Source organism: Ascaphus truei, chromosome 5, assembly GCF_040206685.1.
Source record: "Ascaphus truei isolate aAscTru1 chromosome 5, aAscTru1.hap1, whole genome shotgun sequence".
Lineage (NCBI taxonomy): Eukaryota > Metazoa > Chordata > Amphibia > Anura > Ascaphidae > Ascaphus > Ascaphus truei.
The window spans coordinates 137,830,943-137,849,606 of record NC_134487.1 but is presented as its reverse complement, the minus strand read 5'-3'; the positions used below and the strand labels follow the sequence as shown (position 1 = coordinate 137,849,606).

Sequence of the window (18,664 nt, the reverse complement as noted above, 5' to 3'; positions counted from 1 at the left end):
TGTGGTTATGCCTATTTGTCGAACACTGTATATATATATATATATATATATACAAAAATAAACAGATGGCACAACATATGTGGTAAAAAGGTGCTTGTCCCATACAGATAATGTATAGATAGGTTCCTTACCGAGTAGATCCAGGATCCCAAGATCACGAGGCAAGAAGGAGACAGCACACTCAAAGGTACAATAAACAGCGTGTATTCAGTAGAAAAACCGGCACATGTGCCGGTTTTTTACTGAATACACGTTGGTTTTTGTACCTTTGAGTGTGCTGTCTCCTTCTTGCCTCGTGATCTTGGGATCCTGGATCTACTCGGTAAGGAACCTATCTATATATATATATATATCCCAAATTGAATGAGACTCCATCAAAGTTGATGAGACACAAAATTGAATGGGACTGAGTTCTTGTGACTAAGGCTACGCTCCCAGTCCTCCCTGCTGCACGCGCGCCTGGCGTCATGGCGGCGTGTGCAGAGACTACAGCTGCTATCGGTGGTCTGTAGGGGAGCGTGATGGGCGGGGGCATGGCCATGATGGGGCATATCTGCCCTGCCATTGGCTGCACGCCGAACATGTGAACGCGTCGCGGCACGGGAAGACAAAATTCTTGTCTTCCCTGCCAGTGTACACGACACACACACAGCCACTGTGGCCTCCCCCATAGAGGGCTGTGCTGTGCTGCGTGGTGCGCACGCCACAGCCTTATGCAAACTCCAGAAGAATAGGCATTGACATCTAACAAAGTATCTAATAACTCAATAAGTGTCCAGAAAGGGAATGACTGAGTACAAAGATGCAACCCTTCCTATGTTGTTTTATCTTCTCAGGGGAGAAAAGTATGGTTTCATCACCTATCGAAGTTCGGAGCACGCTGCATTGTCATTAAAGAAAGGAGCATCCCTGAGAAAAAGGAATGAACCCTCCTTTCAGTTGAGCTATGGAGGACTCAGGCACATCTTTTGGACCAAATACACTGATCTGGGTAAAACTATTCTACAAAAACTAAGTGCTCTCAATAAAGTTAATGTGATAACAAAGGGAATTAAGAATATTCTAATATAGGTGTAAAGAATTAGGGCATAAGTACTGTACTATGTATCTGAATATCACACTATAGAACTAAAACGTGCATGAATAGCAAGCAAAATAAAATAATTAGGTGTAAACCAGATAAAGTCCAATGTGTTCCAATTCAGATGCTTCTTTGGGAAGGCTCATTTGGACCTCCGTATTAGTGGAAAAAAATCTAAAAAAAAACAACAAAACAAAAAAACGCAACCACCACAGTGTATTATTTAATGTAAAAAAGTTAAAAACAGCATAAAAAACTCAAGGAAACACACTCACAAACAGCCATCAAAATTCCACGTTGCTGAGTTGCTATAACTCATATCTGTGCTGTCCTCTGGAGAAACTTCTCATCAAAAACGTCACCGCCTGCTTCGGTATGCTGAATCCTGTATAGGATTCTGGTATCTGACGTCACCTGCACTCAAATTTGCAGGTGTAATAGCGATCACCTCAACAGGCTGGAATGTCTCTATTCTGGCAATCGTCTCTCACAAGACCATAAGAAGAGACCAATGCTGCCCATTCTGAAATGCAGACTGTTTCAAAGGGGGTCCCTTCGCAGAGCGGTCAGCTGGACAGGTAACGCTGCACGTTTCGTAGCAACTTGGCTACTTCATCGCGGGGCGTATGTCCTGTACTCGTACTCTAGATCCTTATATAGAGACTTATCTAGTTAACGCAGCTGTTATAGATGATTAGTTCATTTGTTGGGCTTGCAAGTTAACCACTAGTAAGTATTATATAACTTTACTTTTTTTTTTTTTTTTGTAACTTAAATTTTATTGCATTTTTCCAAACAAGTGATACAGAATACAGTATACATTACATTCATTTTTAGTGTTAATCTCCGCTATAGACAGTACCGTATGTCAGCTTGTGAGACATATCCCGGTTTTTCGGGCCCTACTCGACCGGATTGTTTTGGGTAGACTAGCAATAAAGATAATAACATAATTCACATAGTACGATTGATTCAAATTGACAAACACAAAATCAATAAAGAAAAAAAAAAAAAATAATAAAAAAAAGGAGGTGGGTAGGAAGGGGGTAAAGGGGTGGCGCGGCCGGAAGAGGAGCATCGACTCGTGCTAGGTCTCTTCACCGCTCCTAGTAAGGTTCTTTGTGGGTTGCGTCCTCTCCAGTTTAACACCTCTGTAGGCGTTCTGTCTATTTGTCTGTGTAGTCGTCGTGAGCTGAGTTTCCGCTCCTAAAGGAGAACGCACCTTCATCTATCACAGCCAGATTGTGTTCCTCTCAACCCCGGGGATATCCGTCTGCGCCAGCCAAGGCGTCCATACTTTGAGATAATTGGTGCCAGTGTCGTTAACTAGACTCGTCAACTTTTCCATCTGGCAGATAAACCACAATCGATTTCGAATCTTTGGGATACTTGGAATTTCGGGGCGTTTCCATAGTGCTGCTATCTCGCTCCGTGTGGCTATTGCAAAATGTGCTATTAGTTTATTGTTTGCTTTGGACAGGCCCGTTAGTGGTCTATTCAAGAGGAATAGCCATGGGTCTGGGGGAATAGTGAGGTCGAAGACTCTCTGTATCCAATGTCTAATTTCTTCCCATAGTGGGGAGATCCGCGGGCAAGACCACAGCATATGTAACAGATCGGCCGATCCTCCGCACTGCCGGGGGCATAGTGAGGAGGATCCAGGCACGAACTTGGCTAATTTCATTGGGGTGAGGTACCACCGCATTAGGACCTTATATGCGTTCTCCTTTAGTGTGGTACATATGGAGCTTTTTGCCGTGGCCATATATATAGCGTTCCACTCGTCATCTTCTAATGTCTCTCCCAGGTCTCTTTCCCATTGGGTTCTAAATGACGGTGGCTGCTGTCTAAAGCTCGCAGAATCAACTACTTCCTTGTACAATTGTGATGTGAGTCCCTTTGTGTCGGTCTCTGCCAGACAGAGCTTTTCGAATGACGTCAGGGGGGGGTATGGGGCAAATTTGTTATAAAATGCTCGAAGCTGGAGGTACCTAAAAAATTCTGAGTGGGGTATATCTTTTTCTTCTCTGACGTGATCAAACGTTTTAATCTTGCTATTGTAACCCTCCAGATCTTTAATTCGTATATAACCTTTATGTTTCCAAATTGATGCATCTCCCTCCAGAAGGCCAGGAGCGAACTTGGGATTGTTCCAAATTGGGGACATCGAAGAATTACTCGTTGTGAGAGAGTATTTAGTCTTATTAGCCTCCCAGATAGACAACGAGTTGGTCATTGAGGAAAGCGGCATGTTAGCAGATCGTCGTGCTGTTTTAGGTAGCCAAATCAAGTTGCGTATTTTTAAAGGAGCGCAGGCAGCACTCTCTAATTCCACCCACCGTTTTAAATGTGGACTGGATTGCCATTGAACAATTTGGCTTAATTGAGCCGCTTTGTAATATGAGAGCAGGCAGGGTACCGCTAGGCCCCCTGCTAGGACAGATCTTTTCATATTTAATTTGTTGACTCTCGGTTTTTTCCCTCCCCAGATAAATTTAGAGATTGCAGACTGAAGTGAGAGCAAATCCTTCAGTCTGAGTGGCACTGGTAACGTCTGGAAAAGGTATAGGATACGGGGGAGTAGGTTCATTTTGACGCTTTGTATCCTACCTATCCAGGATATTCGTATAGAGGACCATTTATGGAGGTCAGCTATCAACGTCCGAATTAGGTTGGGGTAATTTGCATTGTAGATGTCTTTGGTGTTCTTGGCTATGTGGACTCCTAGATATTTTATGAATTTCTGTTGCCAGTGGAAGTTAAAATTCAGTTGCAATAACTTCTCTACGTGTCTAGGGAGATTGATGTTGAGGGCTTCAGATTTAGCTTGATTTATTTTAAATCCCGAAATGCTCGAGAATCTGTCCAATAAATCCAATAGGTTTGGCAAGGAGGTGAGGGGCTTTGAAATAATTAGTAGGATATCATCTGCGTACAGGGCCGCTTTATGTGTTTGAGAATATACGTTTAACCCTGAGATGTCCGGGTTGCCTCTAATTTGCGCCGCCAGTGGTTCTATACATAGAGCGAACAGGAGAGGGGATAATGGGCATCCCTGTCTCGTGCCACTCTTAATTTGAAAGGGGAGAGATGGAAAGCCCTGGTGTATTACCCTGGCGGTAGGTCCTGAGTACAGCGAGAGAATCGCTCTACTCACCTGATCCCCAAAGCCAAATGCCGCAAGCGTCTCCTTCAGGTAAGGCCAGTCTATCCTATCAAAAGCTTTTTCTGCATCCAGACTTAACAGCATACTTTGTGTGTTATTTTTAGTGGCCAATTCTACCAGATCAATAAATCGCCGGGTATTGTCCGCTGCCTGTCTGCCTTTAATGAATCCGACCTGATCTGGGTGTATAAGTCTGGGTAGGATTAGACATAATCTATTGGCCAATAGTTTAGCGTATATTTTAATATCAGTATTGATTAGGGATATGGGCCTATAACTTTTGCAGTCCAGCGGATCTTTACCTGGTTTATGGATTAATGATATAGACGCCTGTAACATCTCTCTGGGGATGGGGGCTCCTGCTAATATTGCATTGAACACGTGGAGCAACCTAGGGGCTAGTACTTTGGCAAATTTCTTATAGTATAGCCCCGAGAAGCCATCTGGCCCTGGGGCTTTTGAGGGTTTGAGTTCCTTAATGGCTTGTGACACCTCCTCTATAGTGAAATCAGCGCCCATGGCCTCTCTCTCTGCCTCTGTCAATCTCCCTAGTTTTGAGCTGGCTAAGAAATCTCTCAGCTTCTCGCTCGTTTTAGCGTTATGTGCCACTTTCTCTCCATTATATAGTGTTTCATAGAACGAACCAAATTCTTCTACTATTTTCTTAGGGTTGGCCGTGGGGGTACCTGATTTTAAGCGTATAGCTTGGATATTAAACTTCACTTGTCTGTCTCTTAACGCTCGAGCCAGCATAGTATCCGGCCTGTTCGCTTTTTCGTAAAATTTCCTCTTAGACCAACTCAGCGCGTTATCTGCCCTGGAGGTCAACAACATGTTTAGTTCAATTTTGGTATCTTTCAATTCTTGTAGGGTTTGCGGGTCTGGGTTACTCTTATGGAGTGATGTAAGGGAATGTAATCTCGATTGAAGCTTCATAATTTTTGAGTCCCTTTCCCGTTTTCTCCTAGCTGTGGTGCTAATTAGTATGCCCCTCAGCGTCGCTTTGTGAGCCTCCCATAATACAAACTGGGAATCTACAGAGCCTGTGTTTGTGTGGAAGAATTGAACTATTTCTTCCTTTATTGTCTCATAAATCTCAGGAATTTTTAGGATTGATTCGTTGAGCTTCCAGTTCGCTCCTGGTCTGCCTGTTCGGATGTGCTCGCACCTCAGCTCTATCGGTGCATGGTCAGACCATGAAATATCATGGATCCCAGCTCGGGAGACCATAGGAACCAGTTGGCAAGAGACGAAAAAATAATCAATTCTGCTGTAGGAGCCGTGTGGGTGGGAATAGAACGTATAGTCCCTATCAGTCGGGTGTAGTTCTCTCCATATGTCAGTCAGTTGGTTGTCTTTGAGGCCCTTGCGTAAAGAGGTCCCCACTTTTTTATGTACTGTGCCCGTATTCCCTGATCTGTCTAGATTTGGTTGCATGACCATGTTGATATCCCCTGCGAGTATTACGCCGCCCCTTGCGACGGTGCGTAGAGTCCAAAAAAAGTCTTCAAAGAAGACTGCGTCCTGCTCGCAGGGGGCATAGATTGTGGCTATTGTGATGCATTGCTCCCGTATCGTGCCCACTAGTATAACAAAGCGTCCCTCTGTATCTCTTTTAATAGTTTGGGCTACAAATGGGATTTTATTATGGAACAAGATGGCCACTCCACGTTTTTTAACCGGTGCGGAGGAAAGGTAGAACTGGGCATAGTCTTTGTCTAGGAATTTAGGCGCGTTGGTCTTGCTAAAATGAGTCTCCTGTAACATTAGGACATCTGCGTGTTTTCGTTTATAGTCAGTGAAAGCTATTTTTCTCTTGGTTGGGCTATTAAAGCCCTTAACGTTATGTGATATAAGGGTTAACGCCATCACTTAATGTGTGAGAAGTGTAACAAACTAACGTTTGATGACTCACCCTGTCCACTTTGTCCCTTGTTCAACTGGCGGACGTTTTTGGTGTTACCATCCGGCAAAGTTCTTGTGTTCCGTCTAGGTCGGCATCCTCCCCGGCCGGGTGGGGAAAGGATTGGGAGGGGGAGGGAGGGAGGAGACAGTACAAGGGAAAACACATAAGGGGTAAAGCAAAATTGGAAACATAAGTTAAATCGCTTTGTAATAATGAAAAAAAATAAAAGAAAAACCAGAGCTCCCCTCGGGGTCCCCCGAGTGGGAGTCTGACGCCCAATGGGCAGGTCGGTATGCCTGACCTTCCAAAATGGCCGGCTTTCCCTTCCCGGGACCGACCCCCCTGGGACTTGTTTGAGGTCCTGATTCGTCAGGGACCTATATGAGGAACACATGTACGACATCGTGGGTGAATCCCACCGGCGCAAAACTGATAACTAACTTAACCTTAAACTGTAGCGTGATTTTTAACTTTATAACGACTTACAGCAGTACCTAAGTTATAGTGAGTGCATATCCATATATATACATGCATATACCCAGCATTTGAATGAACCCAATTATTTAATGATTTAATTAACATATTTAACATATTTAACCCCATTAACCCTTTATAACATATGAACCATAAATAACATATATAACCTACAACATATACAACAGAAGCAACAGATATTCTATACCATCTAACATACATATAACATAACATACAGAGCCTCATTGAAACTTTATTGGGAAGGGCTCCGCGTCAGATGGTGACAAGTGAATTGAATCTTTCTTTACCCTCTTTCGTTATCCCCCCCCCCCCCATCCTCCCCCATTTTCATCTTATTCCTCCCCCTCCTTTCATCCTCATCCTCCCCCCCCCCTCATCCTCCCCCCCCTTCATCCTCACCCCCCCCCTCATCCTCCCCCCCCTTCATCCTCACCCCCCCCTTTCATCTTCATCCCCCCCCCTTTCATCCTCATCCCCCCCTTTCATCCTCATCCTCCCCCCCTTTCATCCTCATCCTCCCCCCCTTTCATCCTCGTCCTCCCCCCTTTCATCCTCGTCCTCCCCCCCCTTCATCTCCCCCCTTTCATCCTCGTCCCCCCCTTTCATCCTCATCCTCCCCCTCCATCCTCCTCCCCCTCCCCTTTCATCCTCCTCCCCCTCCCCTTTCATCCTCCTCCCCCTCCCCTTTCATCCTCCTCCCCCTCCCCTTTCATCCTCCTCCCCCTCCCCTTTCATCCTCCTCCCCCCTTTCATCCTCCTCTCATCCCCCGATCTCAGCCCCCACCTCTCTGCACTCCCCCCGTGTCCCCGGCCCCTGCGCTATCGCGGACCGTCCCCCTCTGCATCTCGGGCAGAGTCTCCCTGCAATGTGCGCAGTCACGTGGGGCCGCGCCGTCCTCTCGCGAGAGAGCGGCCCCTGGCTCGTCGCCTGGCAGTGACGTCAGCGGCAAAGCCCGCGAAAACCGGAGCCGCTCCCGCGGAGCACAGGGAGGGATAGAGGCAATATGGCTGCCCTCCAAAAGTCAGCGACGGACCCGCTCGCGACCAGGAGGGCAGCCGCAGGTCCGGGAGAGCAGCCGCAGGTCTGGAAGGGCATCCGCAAGTGCGGAAGGGCATCCGCAAGTGCGGGGGGGCACCCGCAAGTGCGGGGGGGCACCCGCAAGTGCGGGGGGGCACCCGCAAGTGCGGGGGGGCATCCGCAGTAGGGGGGGGAGTAGCTGCAGTAGTGGGGTGGGGTGGGGTGGGGTGGGGTGGGGTGGGGTGGGGGGGGGTAGCTGCAGTAGTGTGGTCGGGGGGGGTTGCTGCAGTAGTGGGGTGGGGGGGGGTTGCTGCAGTAGTGGGGTGGGGGGGGGTTGCTGCAGTAGTGGGGTGGGGGGGGTAGCTGCAGTAGTGGGGTGGGGGGGGTAGCTGCAGTAGTGGGGTGGGGGGGGGGTAGCTGCAGTAGTGGGGTGGGGGGGGGGGTAGCTGCAGTAGTGGGGTGGGGGGGGGGTAGCTGCAGTAGTGGGGTGGGGGGGGGTAGCTGCAGTAGTGGGGTGGGGGGGGGTAGCTGCAGTAGTGGGGTGGGGGGGGGGTAGCTGCAGTAGTGGGGTGGGTGGGGGGGTAGCCGCAGTAGTGGGGTGGGTGGGGGGGTAGCTGCAGTAGTGGGGTGGGGGGGTAGCTGCAGTAGTGGGGTGGGGGGGTAGCTGCAGTAGTAGGGTGAGGGGGGGGGTAGCCGCAGGAGCGGGGGGGGTAGCCGCAGGAGCGGGGGGGGGGTAGCTGGGTCACCGGAGGACGCGCTTACGATGCCTCCCTCCGGGTGAAGCAAGACACTGCAGCTGAAACACCCCAGCTGGAAGGTAAAACGAAAAGGCAAAATGACATGATGAAGGTTCTGAACACCAAAAGGGATCCCTTTTATATGATTATTTCTTTGCTTGAGCACTTCCAAATTTCATGGGGTGAGAACTCAGTTATGGGCCGCTGCTGATCCCGTTGCTCCTGCCGCCAACCGCGGAGCCCCCGCTTTGCTCCATGTGGGTAAGGGTACGTCTGCGTCTCCTGCTTCTGCTCGTGGGGACGCCCGCAAGACCTCCGCCGCTCCCAGCTTGCCGAGGAATCCCTCGCCGTCTTCCAGGCGTCTCAAGGTATGTGCTACCCCATTCCGCAGCACCATTACTGCACATGGGAATAGCCACCGGTATCTAATCTGCTGGTCCCTCAGAATTCTTGTAATGGGGGCTAGGGATTTTCTTTTGGCCAGCGTGGCAGGGGACAGGTCTTGGAACACCTGGAATCTCACTTTATCAAACTCCATATGTTTAGTGTCCCGTGATATCTTGCATACCTCTTCTTTTGTGCGGTAATGGTGGAACCTGATAACAATGTCTCTTGGGGGGTCCCCTGCCTGAGGTCTTCCTCTCAGGGCGCGATGACATCTGTCTAACAGGAGCTCACGGTCCGTCTTGTCAGGGAATTGTTGTTCTAGCCACTTGGTGGCAAAATCCTCTGGGTCGGTGACAGTCTCAGGGACCCCCCTTAGACGGATATTACTTCTTCTGTCCCTGTTTTCAGAGTCCTCAATCTTTTCCTCTAGGAATCTGACCTGGTCCCTCAGCTTAGTTACTTGTTTCTGAGTTTGTGCCAGTGCAGTAACGGTCTCATCAGACTTAACCTCTAGGGAGTTTGTTCGCTCACCTATGGCATCCATATCTTTCCTGAGAGCCCAAAGTTCTGTTGTAAAAAATTGCTTCATTTCAGCGCAGAAAGCTTTCATATCCTTGCGCCTCATTACATCCATGTCGTCCGATGCAGCACTTGCATTTTCTCCCTCATGGTCTGTCATGGTGGGTTGTGCAGGGGATTCAGGCCTGTCTCCCTGTGCTGTCTCTCCTTTTTTGAAATAATTAGAGACTGTCTGGGTTTTTCTTCGAACTGTTTTGTTAGAAGCCATCCTGGTATGTTTAGGGATTCTTTACTGCTGGTTGTGTTGCTGTTGTCGCGATTTTGCTGTAGTTATTGATATAACTAGTGCCGGTGGGAATGGAGCTCAGGTACTAAGCAGCCATTCACCTCCCCGTCGTCACGTGACCTCATCAACTTTACTTTTAATATTGAATGTGGTAAATCTAGGAATAAATTACCCAATACATTTAATATATTGCAAGTAGATGTTCTACTTACAATATCTCAATCTTAACTGGTAAAGTCAGCTAGAAAATCCACCTCTAAACAAGGATCTGGTAGGATATTTACATATAAACATGATCAGTCAAAGAATAACACCTGGAAGTTTAATTGCGGGTGACATCAGATGTCAGAATCTACACAGGATTCAGCATACCGAAGCAGATGGGGACGTTCTTGGGGAGAAACTTCTCCAGAGGACAGCACAGATTCTGTATAATAATAATAATTACATGTTCATGTATAGCGCTGCTAGTTTTATGTAGCGCTTTACGGAGACATTTTGCAGGCACAGGTCCCTGCCCCGTGGAGCTTCCAATCTATGATTTTGGTGCCTGAAGCACAGGGAGATAAGGTGACTTGCCCAAAATCACAAGGAGCCGACAGCGGGAATTGAACCTGGTTCCCCTGCTTCAAACTCTCAATGTCAGTCAGTGTCTTTACGCACGTCATTGTCCCGCCCACTACCTTCTGATGGGGGATTTGGCGGGAGTCTGTTGACTCATAGGGCCATGATTTGACTGAGAGAAAAAGTCATAGTCCCGCCCCCCATCTTCTGATTGAATATTCAACGGGAGATAGTCAGCCCGTGGAGCCATCAACAGACTCCAGCCAAACCCCCTATCAGAAGGTAGTGGGAGGGACAATGACGTGCTGCTGTAGTGACGACACAAGAACGTACCAATAGGAATTCATCTTTGTCCAATTATCTGACAGCCCCAGGGGTATAAATTATATGGAAATCACCCCCGATAAAGCCTTGTGGTGAAACGTACGTCGGGTACGTGTGATGTCAACTAACCAGCGACGTCGGCTGATTCGGAGAGGCAAAAGCGTTCATCTGTCAGAGCGTTTCGGAGACTGTGGTCGTGGACAGCAAGAACGCTCTGACGCTTGTATGTGTGTATCTTTAACTTATGCAGAGTTTGTTTATGGTTTCCCATACTTAGCTTTCAAACAGCCACAGAGCTGAGTACTGGATTTAACACTTCTGAAGCGTACTTGTAAGAAGTGTACTTCCTAGTACTACCCAACTGAGCAGATAACTATATTTTGCTAAGTGGTTGAGGGGTTGCTATACCCACCCCCTTATTAGGGTTGCTAGGTCTAATAATACCTACAGGAAGCTTACTCAGTATATATCCTAGAATATATTATCATCTCTAGGGATATATTTAGCTACCTAATTATCAAGAACCAGACATTTCATTCCATCACGTCACTTCTTAATGGTATTTACGCTACAGTCCACTGGTATCTTGAGCTTTCAAGGACAGCCATTCCCTCAACAGTGTGACTATTACTATTACAGTTTAGGCATCACTGCATTGATACACCATCATTTAGGGATTATTACACCCCATTACGGACATTAGGAGCAACAACACAACAACCTTTTTGTGGGTAGTGGATACACTGATTTACTCTACCCAGTGTTGTTCAGTTACTCCTTCTCTAACCTTGCGGAGGCTCTCCGGATTTTTAAATTTTATGTTTATTCGTTTGTTTGTTTTGTCCTTGATCCCTTAGACCTATATTTTAATGAATTATAAGAACGTTGATTTTTACTCTACTGGGTGTTTTTATGCCGCATAAGCGGGATCCTTCTCTATCTTAGTAAATACATTAAACTCTTCCCAGTGAGCACCACCCACTCTCAGTTGTTTGGGATTTTTACATTTGATTACTACATACCTTACCCTCCTAATCACGTTCCAGTGAAGTCTACATCCGCGCCTTCACAGGCGTACCTGTGCTCAGTTAATGTTCTTCCTTAATGATTTCTGCACTCTTATGTGCTCTGCAATGCAGTGAAGACCCCTATGGGCAAATTGCTAAAGCAATTACAAGGGATAGGTTCAGTAGTTCTACGCAGTACACCTGATTTAATCACGCAGTCTACAATACAGCAGCCTGTGGTCATGACACCATGTTCTTCTCTAACCACCAGATTCTAATGCAGAGGCGGCCTCGTCGCCATTAATGAAGAGTAAGTACGAGTCTATGGATTTTGACAGTTTGCTGAAAGAGGCACAGAGAAGCTTGCATCGATGACAGCCTTAACCTACGAGGAGCACCTCAATACCTCAGTCAAGGCACTTCTGATATGTTTACGTTTTTGAAACAAAAAAAAATGGAATAGTAAAACAAAAGACTTTATCCTTTAAATTGATGTTTACATTGAACAAAGCTGCTTATGTATGTGATTTTCCATGGTGTTACTGTCTCACTGCCACTGTTTAGTATTCCCGCTTTTCTGGTGCGTCTGTAGACGTTCTGTCCTCTCCTCTTCTCTTTCCTGTTGTAGTTGCAGCTGTGTTCTCCATAACATTCTTGTCTGTAGTGTGTGGGGAAAAAAAACAATGTCATTTGTGAATAGAGTCTGGATTACAAACTAATTTTAATAGGAGAAAGATGTATATTCTTTAAAAATGTATTTATGGTTCACATGTACTGTATTTCAGATTGTTGTTTGTTTCATTTTGAACTATGCACTGTAGTGAGGTGTTTGCAAAAGATCAGAATTAATCCTCATTAATCCTCATAGATTATTAACCATGAAACATCACTGGACATTGACTGTAATTCAGGAAGCGTATAGGACACTTAAAACATGGTGGGAAAAGGCCACGTGGCTGTATTTCCACTGATAAAATGCAGCGTGTTCACAAAGTCTATGTTATATGAAGTCATTGGAACTTCAGGATTGGACCCAATCCAATTCAAAGATCTCCCATACCACATATATTTTGATGTGGAATGGCCCAAGTGTTTATTTCTCGGGCAGCTATTTTCCCCCTTTACCTTTCATTACCTGTGTATTCCCTCTTGCTATCTCTCTAGCTCTTTTACCCTCTTCAGATCAACTACTTTTACACCTGTAAATGTCTTTCAAGTGAATGGCGTTTGCATGCGCAGAAGGGTTTGCACTGATTTGAGCGTCTAGCTGCTGGTTTCTTAAAGCCATCTCCAGCAGTAGTAAAATGAAGAGTATGTTATTCACTTTTCTATCACAGGCATATACTGTAGACATAACAGCAGTCTACAAATCTCATTCTTCTATCATTGGAACCCAGTTATTGGATTCTAAATGACAAGAAATTAGCATTCTTTATCTTCTTTAAAAAAAAAAAATATTTAAAAATAGCTAGCCTTATTTATGTTTTTTTTTTAGCTCACTGAACTACACCATTAGGACAGTATATTTGACTGCCTAGAAAATAATAAGAAATAAAATTCAGATATTTTAAGAGCCCCTTAGAGAGATACATAACCAGTCTAATAACTAATCCATTGTGGGATCTCTCGTTAATTTTATCTTCTCAATGTTTATTCTTGAACAAACATCAACTATAGAAATACATTTACTTCCACAAAGATATGTATATATATATATAAAAGTATTTTTTGCAGTTCCTGCAAAAACAACATAATTATTTAAGCCCTACAAACAAATATTGAACCAGTATAACTGACCGTTGATGTCCTTGCCAAGTGGTGTGTAGACCATGTGCTGTCATGGATAATGCAAGACTTGCTCCAAAGATTACCAAGGGATAGCTGTCTCCTTGTCACTTTATTGTAAGCGATTCGTAAGATAATCATGTTATACATAGCAATACTCACTCTTCAGTTGGAATAATGACCACCGTGTAATAGAAGGGACAGGTTTCATGGGCCGTTAGTGTTTTCTGTCTCTGAGTTACTATTTCAGCTTTTTACAAAAGCCATTATTTTCACTGGCACGAATGTGCCGTGGACAAAGTTACCTATGTTTGAGAATTGGGACTGCTAACCCCATTAATAATTTCTGAAACATTTCCCAAGGGGACGTAGAATGTAGGATTAAGCCATTTTGTGTAGTTTAGAATATGCAGCCTTACTATAAATAGCTATAGATGAAATAGCTTCTGATTTTATCTTTACGTTTTGCCAAAGTTTTCAGTAGCTCCCATAACCGTTGTTGGGATTAAATGTACCTCTTTGGCAAACACCTTATTGTAGCTCTGCCTTTCTCTGTCATAGTATTTCCACACAACAATGATGTTTACATGTGATTGCTATAGAGTTTACTGTACAATATATATAAATATACACATTTATAATGATACCTTTAGGGTGAATAGTACTGTCTCGTGATGTGCTGATAGTTTTGAGAATAATATGTGGAATATCTCTATCTCCTGGCTCAATGCATATAGCTTAATCAAAGCACATCAGTGGCTTTGTACTCGCATCAGTCCTTCAAATAAGATCAGGACTGGGGATTAGTAGTTACTTGAATGACAGCTTTTGCTGTGGCAGGTCGATGACTTTTTGCAGTCTATACTGTATATGTCAGTTGTCTCTCATGCTTTTAAATGTCAGTAGTGCTTCCTTATGGTGACCAGAGTTATCTGGTATTCATCAAACAGACAGAAGACATGAAATGTGATGCTTTTATGGACAGCCAGTTACAACTCAGCTCAAAGGTTCTGAAGGTACAAGATTTATTTTTCCCTGAGGCCTTTAGAATATAATTTTGCAATCATAGTGTCCACTACTTATGCAAAACGTACATACTTGAACGGTATGCACAGGTAATTTAGTAGTGGGTTCACCTATCTACTTCTGTAGGCCGTGTGTTAGAAAAGGTATTAATTTAACACCTCTGAATGTAAACCAAGGTAGACTTTGGCTTGTGATGAACTTTTATCTGTGGCAAAGATTGTAATTTTAAAGTCATGTAGCACAGTCATTCTTGGTTCTGTTTTACCACTTCTAAACAACTGTGGTAAAAATGCAGTTACTATAGACATTTTATGAATAATCTTGTATACTTTGGATTTATAATCATTGACTAACATACGATCATGCCACACATGAGGAAATCATTTTCATGTATCCATTTTAATGTAAGATTGTTTCGTTTCCAAAGGTGCATTCACTCATAGAAGGACATTAAGATAAAAACATTTCTGAACGCTCGTCTGCAGAACCCTTTTCTTGGAGAAACTACTTCCATTACCATGTATAGTAGGTTATGGGTCTTGGAGTTCTTGTGACTGAGATGAATGACTAAGTAATGTTCCCATGTCTTCTCCAGAACAGTTTCTTCTCTTGACTGTAACAAATGTAGGATAAGCGAGTATGTAGTTGCTAGGGAAAAGGTGGAATCTTTAGTGTGACAGATTGTATGACCCACAGTACAATAACAAATGTTAGACAATGACGACAAAAGGAAGGTAAAATGGAATAGCTGGTATTAAAAAATCCACATTGACTTTAATTTAGAGTGAATGCATCTTTGGGCTCATTTTGGAAAAACTCAAGTTTTCAATTCACTAGCACCACTTCTGGTCGGTGCTTCATCAAATACTGGTTTGTGAAAATTGTTCAACCTTTCACAATCGAGTGAAACAAGTAAAAAATGTTTTCCTAATCTCTAAAACTTGCAGTGCTACTTATACCACACAGTATGAGTATTTGACTCGCATTCATAGCTCTCAGGTACTAGTATCCCAAGTTTGGTACTCACCATAGTTCTGTCTATTGGGTCAACATACTGTACTTGCCAACATAACTCAAAGTCTCATAGTAAGTGCACAGTTCCTATAACAGGGTGTCATTTTTCATTATCCATTAAGTACTGAGGTGCTCACAGCGCATTGCTCTGTAGTTTCCTTAGCACTGAAAGGGAACCTCCAGTGCTACTAATGAGTTAGTCCGCAACATTTTCTAGTTTGAGAAGATGAGGACACTTTGAGTTTTGTTCTGAATTTCCATTTTTTGTCAAAGTTGCATTCATGTGTTGTTTTAATACATTGTATTAATTTGACATATATATATGTGTGTAAAACATACAGGACACCTACAAGCTCATATTTAACCCCCAAAATAACCACAACATATATATAAGCATATAAGTGTCACAGAGGAGTGCTACTGAGCATGGCAATATATATTTAAAACCAGAGACCGAACATGAAACACAGACAGAGCTCAGTGCACATCCAATGAAACTTATACACGGTACAGTGCCTTAATATAAATGTATAGATATCATTTGAATAAAATGGTCTTTTAGTTTAACTCTTTGGCCAAAGTGTTGTACGCCCCTGAGCCACTTCACGGCAGACCACATCTCAAGGGTACCTAACACTAATTTAAATTCTTAATAATCTGTGCATTACCAGGAAGAATGATTTATAATAAATCTGTCAAAATTAGTTACATAGTTCTAAGTCTGATTGAAGCTCTCATTAACCTGAACATTACCAGGAAAAGCACACTATTAGATTTGTCACAATCAAACTGAAAGCAAGCAAGTTCCCCTGAGAGTGGGAGATGCAATGGAGTGAGCTTTTAACCATTTAAAAGTGGGCGGGGGTGAGCTTCAAACTAGGTAGGAGGAGCCACCCTCCAATCAGCTTTGTAGAATTGTAAAACATACAGGACACCTACAAGCTCATATTGAACCCCCAAAATGACCACAACATATATATAAGCATATAAGTGTCACAGAGGAGTGCTACTGAGCATGGCATTATATATTTAAAACCAGAGACAGAACATGAAAACTTGCTTGCAGTTTGATTGTGACAAATCTAATACAGAGTGCTTTTCCTGGTAATGTACAGGTTAATAAGAGCTTCAATCAGACTTAGAACTATGCAACTAATTTTGACAGATTTATTATAAATCATTCTTCCTGGTAATGCACAGGTTTTTAAGAATTTATATTAGTGTTAGGTACCCTTGAGATTGTGGTCTGCCGTGAAGTGGCTCAAGGGCTTACAACACTTTGTCCAAAGAGTTAAACTAAAAGACGATTTTATTCAAATGATATCTATACATATATATTTAGGCACTGTACCGTGTATAAGTTTCATTGGATGTGCACTGAGCTCTGTCTGTGTTTCATGTTCTGCCTCTGGTTTTATATATATATATATATATATATATATATATATATATATATATATATATATGTGTGTATGTGTGTGTGTGTGTGTATGTATGTATGTATGTATGTATGTATGTATATATATATATATATATATATATATATATATATATATATATATATATATATATATATATATATATTATATTGTCCTGATTTGGTGCATCTTAAAGGAGCACCAGATTTATTTTCTTGCCTAACTGTCCCCTATTTCCTATTATTCATGTTGCTGGATTATCATTAAGCCTTTTTTTTTTTTAATTGTCCGTCCTAAGCAACCTTAAGCAATAGTATGAAAGAATAATCCGTCCTATCTACTGATTTGTTCCTTAGCTGTTTGTCTAAATTCTAGAGAATAGAATCTAGAATCTAATACACCAGGTGGCACTGTTTGGGGCATTATTATCGGAAGTAATAAGGGTTTAAACAAACTACAGGCATTTGTATGCGAGTTACTGCATTTCACAAGGATGGTGTAAGTAATGTAGTACACCACAATGGGGGCACATTAGCTTTGTTATGTATAATTACAGGATAAATCTACATTTTTTTTGTCTCTAAAGGACACTGCTAATAATTGATTTAATAAGTAATCAGAATGATTTGTTTGTTGTTTTTTTTTTTTAATGGTAGTTTTTTTTATATTTCACTTTTTAAATTTAGTTGTTATGCCTTTATTTATGTACCTCCCAATGGCATAAATTCCTATGCCTTTCCTTATTTTTCCCCTGTGTGATTTAACTGTCTACCTTATAAACAAAAGAATGTTTTATTGTATTTTTACATTTTCAGATCCTATAGTTTCGTAGATAATTTAACCAAAATCGCTCAGTGTATTATCCAGTGAGTATAAAGTTCTATTTTAAATTGTGTAAATACTTTCTGGACTGGCTTCTTTTATTCAAAATTCTATTTCTCTGGATAGGGAGTTTCTTGTTTACATCACAAAATAAACTGTAGAATCTCTACATTCATGTACTGTAAATAGCAAATGTGTTCAGCCTACAAATAAAACTAAAACTTGTCTGGTAAAATTAAACCACTAAAATTGTCTTCTGAAAATGCCTGGTTTCATTTTATATTCACGGGGCCATATATATATATATATATATATATATATATATATATATATATATATATATATATATCAAGCGTTGCAAACCGGACCAATGCTCCAAACACAAATGTGAGTTGCATCGGTTTATACTGCGCCATTCTGCAATAATATATCAAGTTGTTTTAGTTTAATTTGACCCCACTGACTCCAGTGAGCATTTTGGGAGGTGGTTGTAGGAGTTGTGAGGAGATCTTTTAGAAAATATCAACTGCACTCTATTTGGGTATATGAAAGCAATGGAAAATCTACCACTCCGATTGTAACGCGAGTTCATGTTTATTGAACGTATTCAGACTTATTCTAGTGTGAGATATCGGCAGTAAAAAAAAGAAGCCCCAATGCACATCCAATGTGAGAAATACATTATTTAGTTCATTTCTATATGGGTTTTTTTCGCATAAGTATGGGTCATTTAGTTCAGTGCGATGGCCAAAACATATCAAGCCCTCAACCACATCCAGGTAAACCCTATCACCATGTCCTACACTAACAGTATACTGTACTGTGTCATTTTTGTATTTCCTCCACGGCAGAGAGGAAACAAAACAATAATATAACCCATGGGTGTCCTGCGATGACATTTCTAATGTCCCGCGTAATACTCGGGGTCAGCTGCTCTTCAGCTCCCACCCCACTCGGCAGGTGCCAGAAGTTTGGCCCAACTTCCACATCTTCTCTCGGCGCCCCTGCTCCTCCTTGAGAGAGAGAGAGGGGAGGTGGGAATTGATTGGATGAATGAAGTCTCATCACAAGCAGGGTGGGGTCTGTGACCATTAGCATTAGGCACAGGG

General features: G+C 43.0%; 1 protein-coding gene across 1 annotated transcript in view; it reads left to right on the top strand.

Moving 5' to 3' along the window:
• Window positions 1-15,791, top strand: part of PPARGC1B (PPARG coactivator 1 beta) — a 116,629-nt gene extending 100,838 nt beyond the window's left edge. The window contains exons 11-12 of the mRNA XM_075600943.1: window positions 837-991; window positions 11,762-15,791. Coding sequence (XP_075457058.1) covers window positions 837-991; window positions 11,762-11,865 — 259 coding nt within the window. The 3' untranslated portion in view covers window positions 11,866-15,791. The remainder of the gene's footprint in view (window positions 1-836; window positions 992-11,761) is intronic.
• The last annotated feature ends 2,873 nt before the right edge of the window (window positions 15,792-18,664 follow it).